The sequence below is a fragment of the Solea solea genome, chromosome 13 (assembly GCF_958295425.1).
Source record: "Solea solea chromosome 13, fSolSol10.1, whole genome shotgun sequence".
NCBI classification, from domain to species: domain Eukaryota; kingdom Metazoa; phylum Chordata; class Actinopteri; order Pleuronectiformes; family Soleidae; genus Solea; species Solea solea.
In genome coordinates, this window is record NC_081146.1 from 28,172,299 (window position 1) to 28,187,687 (window position 15,389).

The 15,389-nt window shown below is 41.9% G+C and overlaps 1 protein-coding gene across 11 annotated transcripts in view; it reads left to right on the forward strand.

Moving 5' to 3' along the window:
- Positions 1 to 15,389, forward strand: part of crppa (CDP-L-ribitol pyrophosphorylase A) — a 76,407-nt gene that overhangs the window by 49,038 nt on the left and 11,980 nt on the right. For 5 of the 11 annotated variants that reach the window (XR_009241945.1, XR_009241943.1, XR_009241946.1 and 2 more), the window contains exons 10-11: positions 146 to 1,338; positions 2,815 to 2,868. Coding sequence is in view for 2 of the 11 variants with exons in the window: in XM_058646886.1 (XP_058502869.1) it covers positions 146 to 250 (105 nt within the window). In the remaining 9 variants the exon portion in view is untranslated. Of the gene's footprint in view, positions 1 to 145; positions 1,691 to 2,814; positions 2,869 to 15,389 lie in introns of those variants that run through there. The other 6 variants (XR_009241949.1, XR_009241944.1, XR_009241950.1 and 3 more) reach the window with 6 other exon arrangements.

The window sequence follows — 15,389 nt, forward strand, 5'->3', positions numbered from 1 at the left end:
GAGCTGAGCTGTAAACTCCAAGATAAACAAGTGCATCTCTATGAGTGTGTGTGTGTGTGTGAGTTAGCACTGTGTTCTGTCTCTGATCTTCTCTGTCTCTCTCACTCTCTCTCTCTGTCTCGCTCTGTCTCTCCCTCTCTCTCAGGACAGTGAGCGCTGGCAGAGGTCAGTTCTGAAGGTCGCTGAGATCACTTCAGCACTGATCCGCGAGCGGAGCCCCGCCCTGGTGGGACAACTCCTGCAGGCTTGAAGGGAAGCAGCACCAACACAAAAACTCCTCTAATCATGACTCATGAATACTGCCCACGATGTGACGCTTACATTTTCTCTTTTTATCTAAAAAGTGAAGGGACTTTGATGAAGAGTTAGAGCAACAAAGACTCACAGACTCGCATGTTCCTCACTTTTAAGAGCTCCAGAAACCCTGACTCCCCCTATATGTATATGTATATGTATATGTATGTATTTTCAGGTGTGTTGTTAAAAAGTCGTACTCAGAGTGAAGTGCTCCAAACTTGCTGCGATTATGAGCTCATGCATCACTGCAGCGCTTAATGAAGCAGCTCAGAGCGGACGAGGCCCTGGTTTCCTGCAGTGAAGCCACTCTAACACCAGGATGGATGGAGGAGAGAAAGTGAAAGGTGGATTTGTGAGTCATGCTTTTAAAACATGAAGCTATAACAATCTTCTCTTTCATAAAACCAACCTTAACCTGCACTACTTATCTCGTATGTTTTCTTCTTGTCAATTTTCTTCTGTTTCCAATTAGAGTTGCTTGTTTTGTAAAGACGGCAACTCCATCATCAACATCAGCAGAAAAGAAAAGACTATATTGCCTTTATCTTCAAGCAAGAAGACCCGGGTTGAGCCCTGGTTGGAACAAACATCTTTCTGCATGGAGGTCACATGTTCTCCCTCATGTGCGCAGGTTTTCTCCGGGTTCTCCGGTTTCCTCCCACAGTCCAAAAACATTAGCTAAACTGGTCACTGACCATAGGTGTGAATGTGAGAGTGAATGGTTGTTGTGCGTGTGCGTGCGGGTCTGCGATGGACTGGTGAACTGTCCAGGGTGTGACCCCGGCTATCGCCCCATGTCAGCTGTGATTGGCACAAATGAGTGTACTACAGATTCCATGCAATAATAAATAAACATAATATATAGTACGTATTCATTCCTCCCTCAGCTTATTACAAACATGTGTTTTCACTCTGATGTTCTCATTCCAACAGCTCACTCTCTCACACCAAAGCCCACAGAGAAAATCAGCGATTTAAGCTCACAGGGGACTCGAGCTGCTGGTCCACTGCTGCCTCTTGTGGTCACTTTGTGTCACTGCGGTGAGTCTGAAAGATGGTTTTCTGATGCCGACGTCACAACATAACTCATTTGAAGTCAGTGAGGGGGCAGCAGTGGATCTGTGGTGTAAAATCAATGCTTGTGTCTATGGAGTTTGGTGCTGGGATTGAAGTGATGAATTACAATAGAAATAAGAATATAAAATAAATAAATTAGATACAAATATGATTTACAGTAGTAAAATAAATTGCACAATACACAAAGTCTAAAGTTGATGTCAGTACCACACACACAAATCCATAATCTATCTATGTTTAAAACAATCAAATAAACTTAGAGAATGACAGAAGTAATAATAATCCATCCATCATCTACCACTTTATTCTCCACCAGAGGGTCATGGGGGGGGGGGGTGGGGGGGTGGGGGGGGACGAGATGTGCCAATCTCAGCTGACATTGGGCGATAGGTGGGGTCACACCTGGACAGTTTGCCAGTCTATCACAGAGACACACACACAGAGACAAACAACCATTCACTCTGTAGTAGTAATAATACTACTACTACTAATAATAATAACAATAATTATTATTATTATTGTTATTATTATAATATGTTCCATCCCTGGTGATAAAGCACTAGGGATACAAAATATCAGGACATTAAAGGAGTTATCACATTTTCAGGGGGGTGTAAACATGTAATTAAAGCTGCGCTGTGTAACTTTTGTTGATTTTTCTAGTTGATTGTGCATGAACTCATTTGACCACGGTTTGAATCTAAGAGACATTTAAAAGTTGCACACTACTGTGTATTTTCAGGATCATGTGTTTGTATGAAAAAGGTGTTGATAGTGGAACATTCCTCACATCTACTGTGTCCTCACCTAGGGCTGGGTATCAAACTTCGGTTCTTTTATGGCACCGACCGAAATGCTTCGATAGCATACAGAGTATATATATGTATATATATAAGATATATAAGAAATGTTTTTAGATTTTATTACATGAGTCTCTTTTTAAGGTTAAAAAACTCTCAATTCTATCTTCCACACAGTTTTACACACATCGATGTACTGAGCAGTTCTTTTTCCCAGAGTTTTATTGTTTTAAAAAGTAATAAAAAAGAATTACTAAATGACTTTCATTCGTTAATGTTTTATCATTATTTATTAAGTTCGTTTTACTGGCAGGAAGATGGTGACGTTTAAAATCAACCGATTTATATTCAAGAAAAAGTTTTTGTCTGTTTTTTTCCAACTCAATTTAAACAAGTTACCATGTACAATGTGAAAGACAAGCACAGAAGCAATCATCTTATATATATGTATATATATATATATATATATATGTTTATGTATATATATGAACTGTATATTCCCCTTTGATAGGGTTCATGTAAAGGTTATAGTGTGTGTGTGTGTGTGTGTGTGTGACTTTAACTTTACTGACACCTGGTGGACACAAGGTATCATAGGTATAAGAAGTGTTGTAACTGTTGTACGTTCTTACTCCACCAGGGGGCCACAGTGGACTTTGTGAGCACGTGGCTGAAGTTTGGACTTGTGTTTGTGGTGAGTTGGATTTTCTTATTATGATTGAAATGTTTGTTCATTTGAGTTTGAATTATAGAGACAAACTGAGTGAAGATGAAGAGGTTTTCTCTTGTGTTTCTCATTTGTTTGTTCATTTTTATGATGTGTTTTTTTTTTGTCCACATTAAAACATTCAAAGATATTTAATTTTCTGTCATGGGCAGAAAAATCAAGCCTCTACCGTCAAATGTCATTTTAAAGGGACAGTTCGGGGTTTGACAAAAACACTTAATAAAAACCCTTTTTTAATGAAATCTACACTTAGTCACTTGATGAAATCTATGTTTCCTCCTCAGTTTTGTTCAATCATTTCCAAAAACCAGAGAAAAAACAAAGCAAACAACTAAAAAACAAAGTAATCTGCGTAAACATACAAAACGTATGAAATAATGAGATGAAAAGACCAAAGTGTTTCATATACTGTAGCACACATCTTAAATATAGTCTTAGAAATAAAGCTTTGCATATATTATCAGAAATATTCCATAGGTCCAGTTCTTCTGTAGACTCTTTTTGTTCCCTGCACCAAACGTCATAGAGAAAATCAGTGATTTAAGGTCACAGGGACACAGGCGTTGTTGATCCACTGCTGCCTCCATCACAAGTTCAAATGTCTGATTTAAGACGAAACTCAGGTGTAATGTTTTGAGTTTTTTAAGTTAATAATTGAGGAGGAAAAGAAACGAGGACATTTGAGGCTGTAGGTTTCTCTTCTGTCTTAAGTCAATTTTTATTATTTTATTAGATTAATGCTGAGCAGAGCCACCACGGCACACCTCAGACTCCACCGGACCACTGTTGGTTCTGTGTGGAAGGGAAGACCAAAACCAGATCCCAGAGTCTCAGACAGCACATCGTCTGCTCTGATTACGGCCTTGCTTTCGCCATGGTGTGTGTGTGTGTGTGTGTGTGTGTGTGTGTGTGTGTGTGTGTGTGTGTGTGTGTGAGACGAGCCTAAATTTACCCCAGTGTTTGACCTCATCCTGGCTGAAGGATTCCCCTAAATCTGGATCAGACAATAAAAGCGGCCGCACACAGAGACACACACACACACAGACACACACATCTACGTCGTTTTAAATCTATAATATCTTAAGAATTCAGATAATTACTTTATGTCACTGTAATAAAGTGAAGTTTGTTAAGCACTCACTCTCTCACACTAAAGGCCACAGATGAATCAGGGTTTTTAGCTCTCGGTGACACAGGAGCTGCTGGTCCTCTGTTGCCTCGTGTGGTGTGTTTGTGTCACTGAGGTCAATTTGAATGACTTGTTTTTTAACACCAAAGTCACGTTTTCTCTATGGACTTTGGTGTGGGAGAGTGAGCGGTTTACAAAGGGAAGCAAACTTCAGTTTCCAGTGAAAAAAGACCATTTTATTAGTGAAATAAAGCAGTGAAAACATGACTCAAGCAGACATAGATTTTATTACATGACTCTTTAGTTAAGTGGCTAAAATGGATTTTTCCACATTTACTAAACTGAATAATTGAATTATATATTTTAAGTCCCCAAATCGTACAAAATTTGCACCTATGATCAATTTTAAACATCAAAACTTAAAAACTAATTTTTAAACACACTGGTGTACCGAGCAGCAGAGTTTTATTCTTTTAAAAAGTGGTATTTAAATAAAGCTCAGGGCGGCCCAACTGCAGTTCATTAAAGGTCAGAGGTTGTTTGGACCGTGGTCGGGAAGCTGCTTCATCAGCTGTGATCCATGAATTCATGAGAGAAGAATTTGACCTTGCTAAGGTCGCAGAGTAAAACGCACATACACGCAATAACATCATGAAATATGAGGGTCACTTATTTTCAGAAGAGGGTTAATGATCAGCTGACGAGTCGAGAGAGAATGTTAGAGAACTGTTATCAGTTATCTTGGGGAAAATGCTCCACTTCACAATTGTGATCTTTCTGATCATCTCTTAAGTTTTACTGAGATCAAGCTAAAGGTTAGCATTGAACCTCAACATGTTTTCAAGTATCTTCAGATTAGAAGCTTCGTACTCTGTACATTCTGACTCGTTATGGAATGTTTTATCAGATTATCATAGAATCTTCAGAGGATTCTCCTCTTGCTGCTGGGTCCCCGCCACGAGCTTTGGTGTGGGGAGACAAACTTCAGTTTCCTGGCTGAAAAGTCTTTTTTAAAAGCAAAGATAAAGAAGCAAACATCTTCTGAAGATACTATAGATGCAGGTTTTTGTGTCTTATGATATGATTTAGGCTCAGAGGGCCAGCAGAGGGCGCTCACTGCTCAGGCAGCATGTGTCTGGACTTCAGTGAAAGTGTGGATTTAATCATTTACTGTTTACTAACAGCAAATGGCATTTGAATTTATCTATTTATCTATAAATATAGATATGTGTATATATAGATATATGTACATATTTATTTATATATATATATATGTACATACACTGCCTGGCCAAATAAAAGCCTAAAAAAAAGGGTCACAAGGTTGGAGCGCCTTTAGCTTTGATTACTCACTCATTCACTGTGGCATTGTTTCCATAAGCTACTGTAATGTCACAAGATTTATTTCCGTCCAGTGTTGCATTGATTTTTCACCAAGATCTTGTATTGATGATGGGAGAGTCGGGCCACTGAGCAAAGCCTTCTCCAGCACATCCCAAATATTCTCAATGGGGTTCAGGTGTGGACTCTGTGGTGAAAATGATGTCTCATGCTCCCTGAACCACTCTTTCACAATTTGAGCCTGATGAATCCTGGCATTGTCATCTTGGAATATGCCCATGTCATCAGGGAAGAGAAAAATGCATTGATGGAATAATCTGGTCATTCATTATATTCAGGTAGTCAGCTGACCTCATTCTTTGGGCACATGATGTTGCTGAACCTAGACCTGACCAACTGCAGCAACCCCTTACCTGTGTGCTTTGTTAAATCCAGGTGGCCAGGTTTTTTTTTAGATAGATGATAGATGATAGATTACATTACGTGTTATTTAGCAGACGCTTTTATCCAAAGTGACTTACAATGGAACTGAGTACAATGATGGATGGATAGATAGATAGATAGATAGATAGATAGATATATGCTGCAGATTCAAGAAGGAATCAATGAAATAACACAATGATTATGTTTTAATAGAAACAAGAAAAATGTGATTATTAGAGAAAACATTTTCATTTGGATTCGTATGAAATTACAAATTCAGTCAGTCGTCGTTGATCCTGGATTCATTTCCTCTAAAATTTGAGTTTTAAAATCACGTCCAGTAACAACACTTTAGTTCAGTAAATCTCTTTTTAATGGCTCTTTTGGTCATAAATGATGGTTTCCTACCTTTTTAAAAAGTGCTTAAACTGCTTAAGTATCATGTTTCCAACAAATAAACAAATAAAACAAATAAAAACAGACGGTAAAGTGTGAATCAGGTTGTTCTCATGAAAACAAGCCAACAAAGACGAGGTTGCGTGTTCAATCACCATAAAAACTCTATTGTACATATATTTAATCTCCCCCTCATATTTCCCCTCCATCCCGCATGCTGACCGCGGCCCAGGACCAAATGAATTCCACGTTTCTCCCCCTCTGAGCTGTCACTGCTCCACACACAGCTGAGTCTTCATGTTATAAATGAGACTCAGCAGGAACGTGGATGGCTTCTCTCACTGACAGCCAGAGAGAGTGTGTGTGTGTGGGGACGGGCCCCCAGGGGCCCACGAGTGGTGGTGCTGTGGTGAACCTCAGCACAGTGAAGCGGCAGGAAGACAATTCTTTTTTAATATTTCAGATGATAGTTTAGGGTTTTTTTTGAAGCTTGAATCACTGAAAACAGAAGGAATACAAAGAATAAAACAGAGTTTAGCCACTTAACAAGAGACAAATCTAATAAAATATACATAAGAACATGTTCACTACTTCTTTTCACCATTTGACGGGTATTTTCTTATAGGAAACTGATGTTTTTAAACCGCTCGCTATCCCACACAGAAAATCAGCGTTTTTAGCTCACATAGGACACAGGAGCTGCTGGTCTACTGCTGCCTCATGTGGTCAGTTTGTGTCACTGAAATTAATCTGATTAATCCGAAATCACAAAATAAACCCATTTGAACGTAGTGATGGAGGCAGCAGTGGATCAGAAACTCCTGTGAGCTCCTGTGTCCCTGAGAGCGAAAATCACTGCTTTTCTCTATGGAGTTTGGTGTGGGAGAGTGACAAAGTGAAGCAGTTTCTTCAGTTTCCAGTCAAAAAAGACTTTTATTAGTGAAAATGCAAAATACAAAAATTCACTTATGATCAGTTTTAAACATCAACACCTATTAAAACCTATTAGCAGCAGTGGATCAACAAGCACTGTGCTGTGATGTTAAATCACTGATTTTCTCTATGGGGTTTGGTGTGGGAGAGGACACATCTGTAACTGACGTGTCCTGGTCTGTAGTGGTCTTTGTAGCAGGTCTGAGGTCCAGACCTGGACTAGATCTGGTACAGACCTGGACTAGAGCGGGTCCAGATGAATCCAAAAAATCCAAAAATTAGGTGATAAAGTTCAGACAAATGGTCCAAATTAGCTCCAACAATTATCTATAATTATGGCAGAGGGAGGAAGAGATCGAACATCAGCTCTGATTATTTGTGTTTGTGGGAAAGAGCTGAGGGTTAATATCTACTTCATCTTCATCTTCATCATCATCATCATCATCATCATCATCATCATCATCTGATGAGGGATGACTCATCCTGTGTGTGTGTTGTTCTCAAAGTTCTTAATGAAGGAAGACGTCGTGACAGAAACACGACTTTAAAACAAAAAAATGAAGAAAGAAGAAGAAGAGAAACCAGGATGTGGAAAAACAACTTTAAAGAACAAAAAATGAAGAAAGAAGAAGAAGAAGAGACGGAAGGATGAAAAGAAAAAGAAAGAGGGGTGGGACGTGAGAAATCCTTCACCTTCACTTCCAACATCACTCATTCACAAGGACGTGGACGTGGACATGGATGTGGACATGAACATGTCTCTGAGCTTCAGCTCTTCAGCTTTTCTTCACCACATGTCCTCAAACACAACAACATTCATTCATCACAACATTTTGATTTGTGTCATAGCTACACACACACACACACACACACACACACACACACACACACACACACAAAAGATTTACGAGGCCGAATCATTCTCAGCGCTCACTTCCTGTCGGTGAAAAATCTCCAGGCATCGTCCTGGGTTTTCTTCAGTCATGTCTCATCTCGATGCCTGGCTCTGGTCTTGTCCACACATGTGTCCACACATGTGTCTCACTGCGGGAGACACCGTCCACCTCCTTCACTTTTACCTCCACAGACTCACTTTTATGTCGTTTTTTTACATATTTCTTAATCGTGTCATCTATAAATTCTATTTATGAACAAAAACACATGAACAGAAAAAACCCTGAAAAAAATCATCTTTAAATTTCAGTGAAAGTCTGGATTTAATTTACTGTTTACTAACATTAAATGGCTTTTGAATATATAAATATATATAGATATATGTATATGTATTTATATATGGATAGATAGGTTAGAGTTAGGGTTAGAAAAATGTGATTATTAGAGAAAACAGAAACATTTTTATTTTGATTTGTATGAAATTACAAATTCAGTCCGTCGCTGCTAATCCTGGATTCATTTCCTCTAAAATGTGAGTTTTAAAATCACGTCCAGTAACAACACTTTAGTTCACTAAATCTCTTTTTAATGGCTCTTTTGGTCACAATGTAAAAATGAAGATTTCCTACCTTTTTAAAAAGTGCTTTAACTGCTTAATTATCACTTTCAAAAACCTGAAAAAATCATCTTGGAATATTAAAAGTAAGTACTGAATCAACATTATTTACATTCTTATGCGTCTGTGGAAACTTTGGCTTTGCCACCTACTGCTCACTTTGGTGAGCAGACTCTTAAGCTTGAACAACTAAACTTTTATAAATTTAAAACAATGAACACAGTTCACATGTAAATGTGGGAAACAAAAATAAATGTAAGAATAATCCATATATTTAAAGGTGCAATATGTTATTTCTGTCACTAGGGGGCTCTCTGAGTCAGACAGAGATAAAAAGCTGTTCTCATGTCGTTGGGGAAGAGCTTGGAGAATTTTAGTGGCTAATTTGTGTATGTAAAAATAACATCATGAAAAGTTGACTTAAATTTAAATAAATTCCTACAGATTCGTTAGCGTTGGAAACCTTTTGGCTAATTTACGTTCACTGCTCACTGTGTAGTTTAAAGTTCTGCTTCTTACGTTAGATTCAGATTCAGACAGTTCCCCGAACTTCCCCTGAAAGTTGAAGATAACGTTCAAAGAAGAGTGTTGGTAAACGTCGTGCAGGCGCCCCGTGTGGCTTGTGTGTGCACAAACACAAAATTACGTGAATTTATTCGGCTCTGCTGCAACATCTGCTCTGACCTTCCGCAACCGAGCCGACCTGATGACGCGCAGACATTCGCAACCAGTGACCTTTGACATGTTAACTAGAACGGGAGCGCAGCGTCACCGCTCTGCAACCAGCGTGTTTTGGGGTGTTAGAGCGTCCAATTCCCCAAATCTGTGTGTTTTTGGAATGTGGGAGGAAAGCAGAGAACTTGGCGATAACTCCTGCACTTAAACGTTTTCTTTTACCCACTATTTGAAATCATTCAGCGCCTGTCACAAGTCTCTTTCTGACTTTGACCTCATCGCCGTGTGAGTCGAGTCTTCCTCTGATGTTTTTTTTACGACGTCCTTGAAGACGCTGAAAGATAAAAACCCATTAGATTCCATTTTTAAATTTTCACTGCAAACTAACCTGAACGTGCTTCCAAGTAGCGACACACTCCGCTGCTATTTATTGACATCCGAAGGCCCCTGGGCGCCTAATTGGCTGGTTTGGAAGCAACCCGACCTGCGACGGCTCCGTCAGCTGCCAGCTTTCCCTCCCCAAAATGGCCACCCTGACCACAAACCCTGCCCTCGGCCGCTGCACTCTTTACAGAGCCTTCGGCCGTAACTGCTCTTCCTCGTTCCCCCCCTTTTCGCCTCCACGTCTTCATGACTCCCATTTTGTCAGCGAAGCGTTGGGTGTAACAGAAAACCACGCTGACCAACGTTTAGGTCATTTCCTCCGGCTCAAGACCAGATTATTGCGACGCCACAAAAGGTAGCTGGATTTGTCAGATTGGAGCCCTGGGTTGCCAGATTGGGGACCCGGCTAATCTAATTAGAGAGTGAGGGAAAGAGGCACTGGGGGCCTGCAGGACTGGGGCCGTGGAGGAGCCAGGACTGGTTCCCCCTTTTTGAACAAGTATGCACCGCAAAGTACAATGTGGTAACGTCTGTGGGGCTAATTCTTCCGGAGGAGAGAGAGAGAGGAGAGAAGAAGAAGAAAGACAGTCCGAGGATGATTTATGTCCTGCTGTGCAGACGCAGGAATAAATCCAGTGACCCAGCAAAGAGGGGGAAGCAGACCATAAAGCTCAGGATCAATCCAGAAAATCTCCTTCACTTTTTTTTGTAAAAACCCCAAATGAGGTAAAATCTCCACCCACGTCAAAACCAATCTCTTTGTTTTATGTCGACAAAGCGTTTTATGGTCGCGTTCTGAAGAAGGAGGCGTGGCCACACAGCTGTCGGTGACATGTGAGGTTGGAGTGAACTCGCCCTCCCTCTCTCACTCCCTCTCTCCCTCTCTTGATAATAATGAGGCTCTTCATCAGTAAACGTGGTGATAGCCGTGTGTGAGGCACTTATTTGAGCTGTAGAAGTTATTGGGGTTGTTGCTCCTATAGGCTTACATGTCACACACACACACACACACACACACACAGGGCTCCAGGTGGCTGAGGGCTGTGCATATATTTCACACCCACTCTTCTACGATCAGTTTCATCCTCCGCTCACATGAGCAACTTTTACAAGTGAGAGTAGGATCAGTTTCAAATCTCTGTCTCTTTATTATTAAACAGACCTGATGCTCACTCTGCTCATGAAGGTCAAACCCCTGGAATCGGCCACGTGGGCGCGTGCAGTCGGATGCTGTGTTCACACCGGACGTGCAAGAATTTTGACAATTCGATGCACAGACGTGATACTTGCGTGGCCGGGTCGATTGACGCGTTTGACTCCTGGAGAACAACCTGTGGAGCTCCATACAGAGCGTTGTGTAGTGAGCTCCATACAGAGCGTCTTGTGTGGAGCTCCATACAGAGCGTCGTGTAGTGAGCTCCATACAGAGCGTCGTGTGTGGAGCTCCATACAGAGCGTCGTGTAGTGAGCTCCATACAGAGCGTCGTGTGTGGAGCTCCATACAGAGCGTCGTGTAGTGAGCTCCATACAGAGCGTCGTGTAGTGAGCTCCATACAGAGCGTCGTGTAGTGAGCTCCATACAGAGCGTCTTGTGTGGAGCTCCATACAGAGCGTCGTGTAGTGAGCTCCATACAGAGCGCTGGTGTGGAGCTCCATACAGAGCGTCGTGTAGTGAGCTCCATACAGAGCGTCGTGTGTGGAGCTCCATACAGAGCGTCGTGTAGTGAGCTCCATACAGAGCGTTGTGTGTGGAGCTCCATACAGAGCGTCTTGTGTGGAGCTCCATACAGAGCGTCGTGTAGTGAGTTCCATACAGAGCGTCGTGTAGTGAGCTCCATACAGAGCGTCGTGTAGTGAGCTCCATACAGAGCGTCGTGTAGTGAGCTCCATACAGAGCGTCTTGTGTGGAGCTCCATACAGAGCGTCGTGTAGTGAGCTCCATACAGAGCGTCGTGTGTGGAGCTCCATACGGAGCGTCGTGTAGTGAGCTCCATACAGAGCGTTGTGTGTGGAGCTCCATACAGAGCGTCTTGTGTGGAGCTCCATACAGAGCGTCGTGTAGTGAGTTCCATACAGAGCGTCGTGTAGTGAGCTCCATACAGAGCGTCGTGTAGTGAGCTCCATACAGAGCGTCGTGTGTGGAGCTCCATACAGAGCGTTGTGTGTGGAGCTCTGTTTAAAATCTTTGGGTGTGAACACAAATTTAGAAAACACGGACAGAAGTGGCTACGAGGACAACGTTGACGTTTCATTGTTGTGGATTCAAAGGCTCAAGGCTTTTCCAGGACTTTTCCAGGACTTTTCCAGGACAGTCTATGGCCCCTGCTTTGAAATCTAAAAAGTCCTGTAAGGTGAATCACAACTCTGATAGCCCTGGTACCTGCTGCTTTAAATATACGTATATAGTTGTGTCATTGACTTAGAAATCCAAATAAAAAATCATTAATATACAGAATGAACAGCAGTGGTCCAAGCACTGAGACCTGTGGAACACCACAAGTGACTTTCAAAATTCGAACTATTAATACTAAATAACCTGAAATAATGATATTTACACCTGTGCCATGGGTGGTGCATGATTTACAATCATATCTGTAGCCGTTAGCATCACTTTTGATTTGCTAAATTCATCATTTTCCAGGTTTTTTTTTTTCGTGTCTTCTGGCTGCTCCCTCTCTACAGCTCACCACAGCAGTCACCACGGAAACCCGTCCTGACACAACCCTCCCATTTGTCCTTCACATCTAAATCTTAAAAAAAAATTCAGATAAATTAGTTTTGGGGGGGGCCAACAAAACATCTCCCACAACCCAGTGTTTGAGAACCCCTGGTAATCAGACATTAACAGAAAAAAATGTCCCTCATTATGTCACCAGCAGAGGAAACACATGAATGTTCTTCCTCTTTCTCCCACGTCGTAGCTTCATCCTGGACCAGAGCCTTCATCTCTCCTCCTCCTCCTCCTCCTCCTGACTAATTGTGCTTTGTTGTGATTAAAGTCACCAGATGCTCTGCAGAAACCGACCAAAACCCCGTAAACTTGCAGCTCTTGTCCTTTCTTGTGGAGAAGCAGCAGGAATGTCGTCCCGTCAGCACGGACGCCACAACACGCCGGGGTTTTTGTGTTTGGTGTTTACAGCGGAACCAAGATTTATGACTTATTTACTCTCCCGGCTTTTTTCCTCCATCCCATTTCTGATCACTTTCGATGTCTCACGCCAGACCACGGAGTGATGGCGGCGTGTAAACACACCCGCGCAGAGCTGGAGTCAAGGAATGTGTGTGTGTGCGTGTGCGTGTGTGTGTTTGTGTGGGTGTGAGAACGAGGAACAAGGGAATCTGTGTATTTATACCCACGCCTGTGTGTGTGAGCATGTGTGTCCGCTTGTTCTTTGTAATTGTGTGTCTTAAAACGTGTGTGTGTGTGTGTCAGTTGTAATCAGTGTCTTGTAATGGATCAATGATGTCGTAGATTAAACAACAGCCTGCTGGTGTAACACACTTCATTAAGAGAGAAAATGGACGTGGTTTGGTTATTTACACCAGAGCTCGTGTGATGTCGACCTCAGAGGATTTAAAAAGAATTCATCTCCATCTTTGTCGTCCACATGAGGCTCACGGGTGGAGCAGCAGGAACAAGCTTCTCCAATCAGTGTCCAATCACAGACAAGATTCAGCGGCGTCACGTGTTTGTGACGGCAGCTTCTCAGTAAACAGTTGAATAACTGATGATCATGATAGTCCTAATAAAACACTGTGTTCACTGTTTTATCTCACTGTTAGAAACTGAAGTCTGTGAACCACTCACTCTCCCACACACACACACACACACACACACACACACACACCGAACCTCACAGAGAAAATCAGTGATCTTAACATCACACACAAACAGAAGTTGTTGATCCACTGCTGCCTCCATCACTGAGTTCTAATGTGTTTATTTGTGACTTCGGCTTTTCAAAGCCTTCATTTTGATTTAACTCAGTGACACAAAGTGACCACACGAGGCAGCAGAGGACCAGCAGCTCCTGTGTCCCCGTGAGCTTAAAGCGGCCATAGCATGGTCCTGTCTCACTTCTATGTGAGATATGGAGGTGTACTGACAAACATGAAGTCGTTTCTATGGTCAAAAACGTCCTAGTCGCTACAAACGAGCCGATGTAAATGTCTCATCACTGACGCTTTGTCCCTGTCTTGTGATTGGCCAGTTACCTGGATGTGACGTCATTGGCACGTCAGCTCTCAGATCCGCAGCTCCCCCTCTGGAAAGGCAGATGCACCGCTAGCCATGATCAAAACATTGAGTAATGTCGTAATCCCTTACACATTTGATCCGGAGTCTGAGCCAGTGTCAGAAGACACTGTGACAGTGAAGGACTGCTGCAGGACGCCTGGAGCTTGGATAACGTCGTGGTTACCGAGATGATAAACACACATGCAAATACACGCTACACGAGTGTAGCGTGTAGCTTAGCCTGTAGCGATAGCGTATCGGTTGAACGGAGCTCAGCAGCTACAACAAGAGTAGTTCTTCTTCTTCTACGGTTGAAAGTACGTCACCCGCTGTGCCCGGACTCTAGTGCCCGGACTAGCAGGCGCTGCTGTTTAGAGGAGTGGTGAAATTCACCAGTGACGTAACTAGTCAACGGAAGTGCCGTTCCGCTTCTTTTAGGGCTTCATAAACGAGGTCATGTGGCAGGTACACACAAAAAGGCAGCGTTAATTGGCACTTCCAGACTATGGGATCTTTAAAACGCTGATTTTCTCTATGGACTTTGGTGTGATAGAGTGAGTGGTTTCCAGTCAGAACAGTGAGATAAAGTGGTAAATATCAGCAGATTTCCCCTCAAGTCTTTGTCTGTGTGGAGTTTCCATGTTTTTCCATAATCACTAAATTGACCGTAGGTGTGAATATGAGTGTGAAAGCTTCTCTGTATGTTGGTCTCGTGATTTCCGGCCTCTCGGCTCCATCATGGAGATTCATTCCAGCCTTTTCCCACGAATAATAATAATAATAACCCGGAGAAGACAGTGGCCGAGTCACTGTACAGTGACGACACTGTGCAGCGATGCCTCGGACAAATTGCCATAAAACTGAAGCCACAGCTGTTGTTTGTTTACTCGGCAAATGTCTGTGAAGTACGTGTCAAAACCAAAAAAAAGACATTGATTCCAGATTTTTTTCCCCTTTCTCTCTTTTATTTATTCAGAGTTTATTTATTCAGCTCACAGAAACATTGATAATGAAGCCAAGATCACAGTCACACTTGAATTTTCACTCAGTTCTTTGTCCAGTTTTGCAGTTGTTTTTATTCTCTTTTAAAACAACAACAAAATATGATTTTTAACATGTGAATGTTGAGCAAGCGTCATGAACAGTTAAAGGTTTTTAATATGAGTGGAATGTACAGGAGAGAATGACCTGAAATAATTCACTGCAGTGAAACCAACATGTCACTCTATTTATTTCCTGCTCTTTTTCATCTGGACACTGTAACTTTATCAGGTCACATTGGGGGAAACTGACACTTTTATTTTTATGACCGGGAAGCCTATTTTATTTTTTTTTATTTCTCTCACATGTAAATCATATTTTAGGGGAAAACAACCTGTGATTCATGCGGCTGTCGTCCCACACTGAGACAACGTCGTCATTATTTCTGAATTCTTCTTTATTCCTGTTATCGATGCACT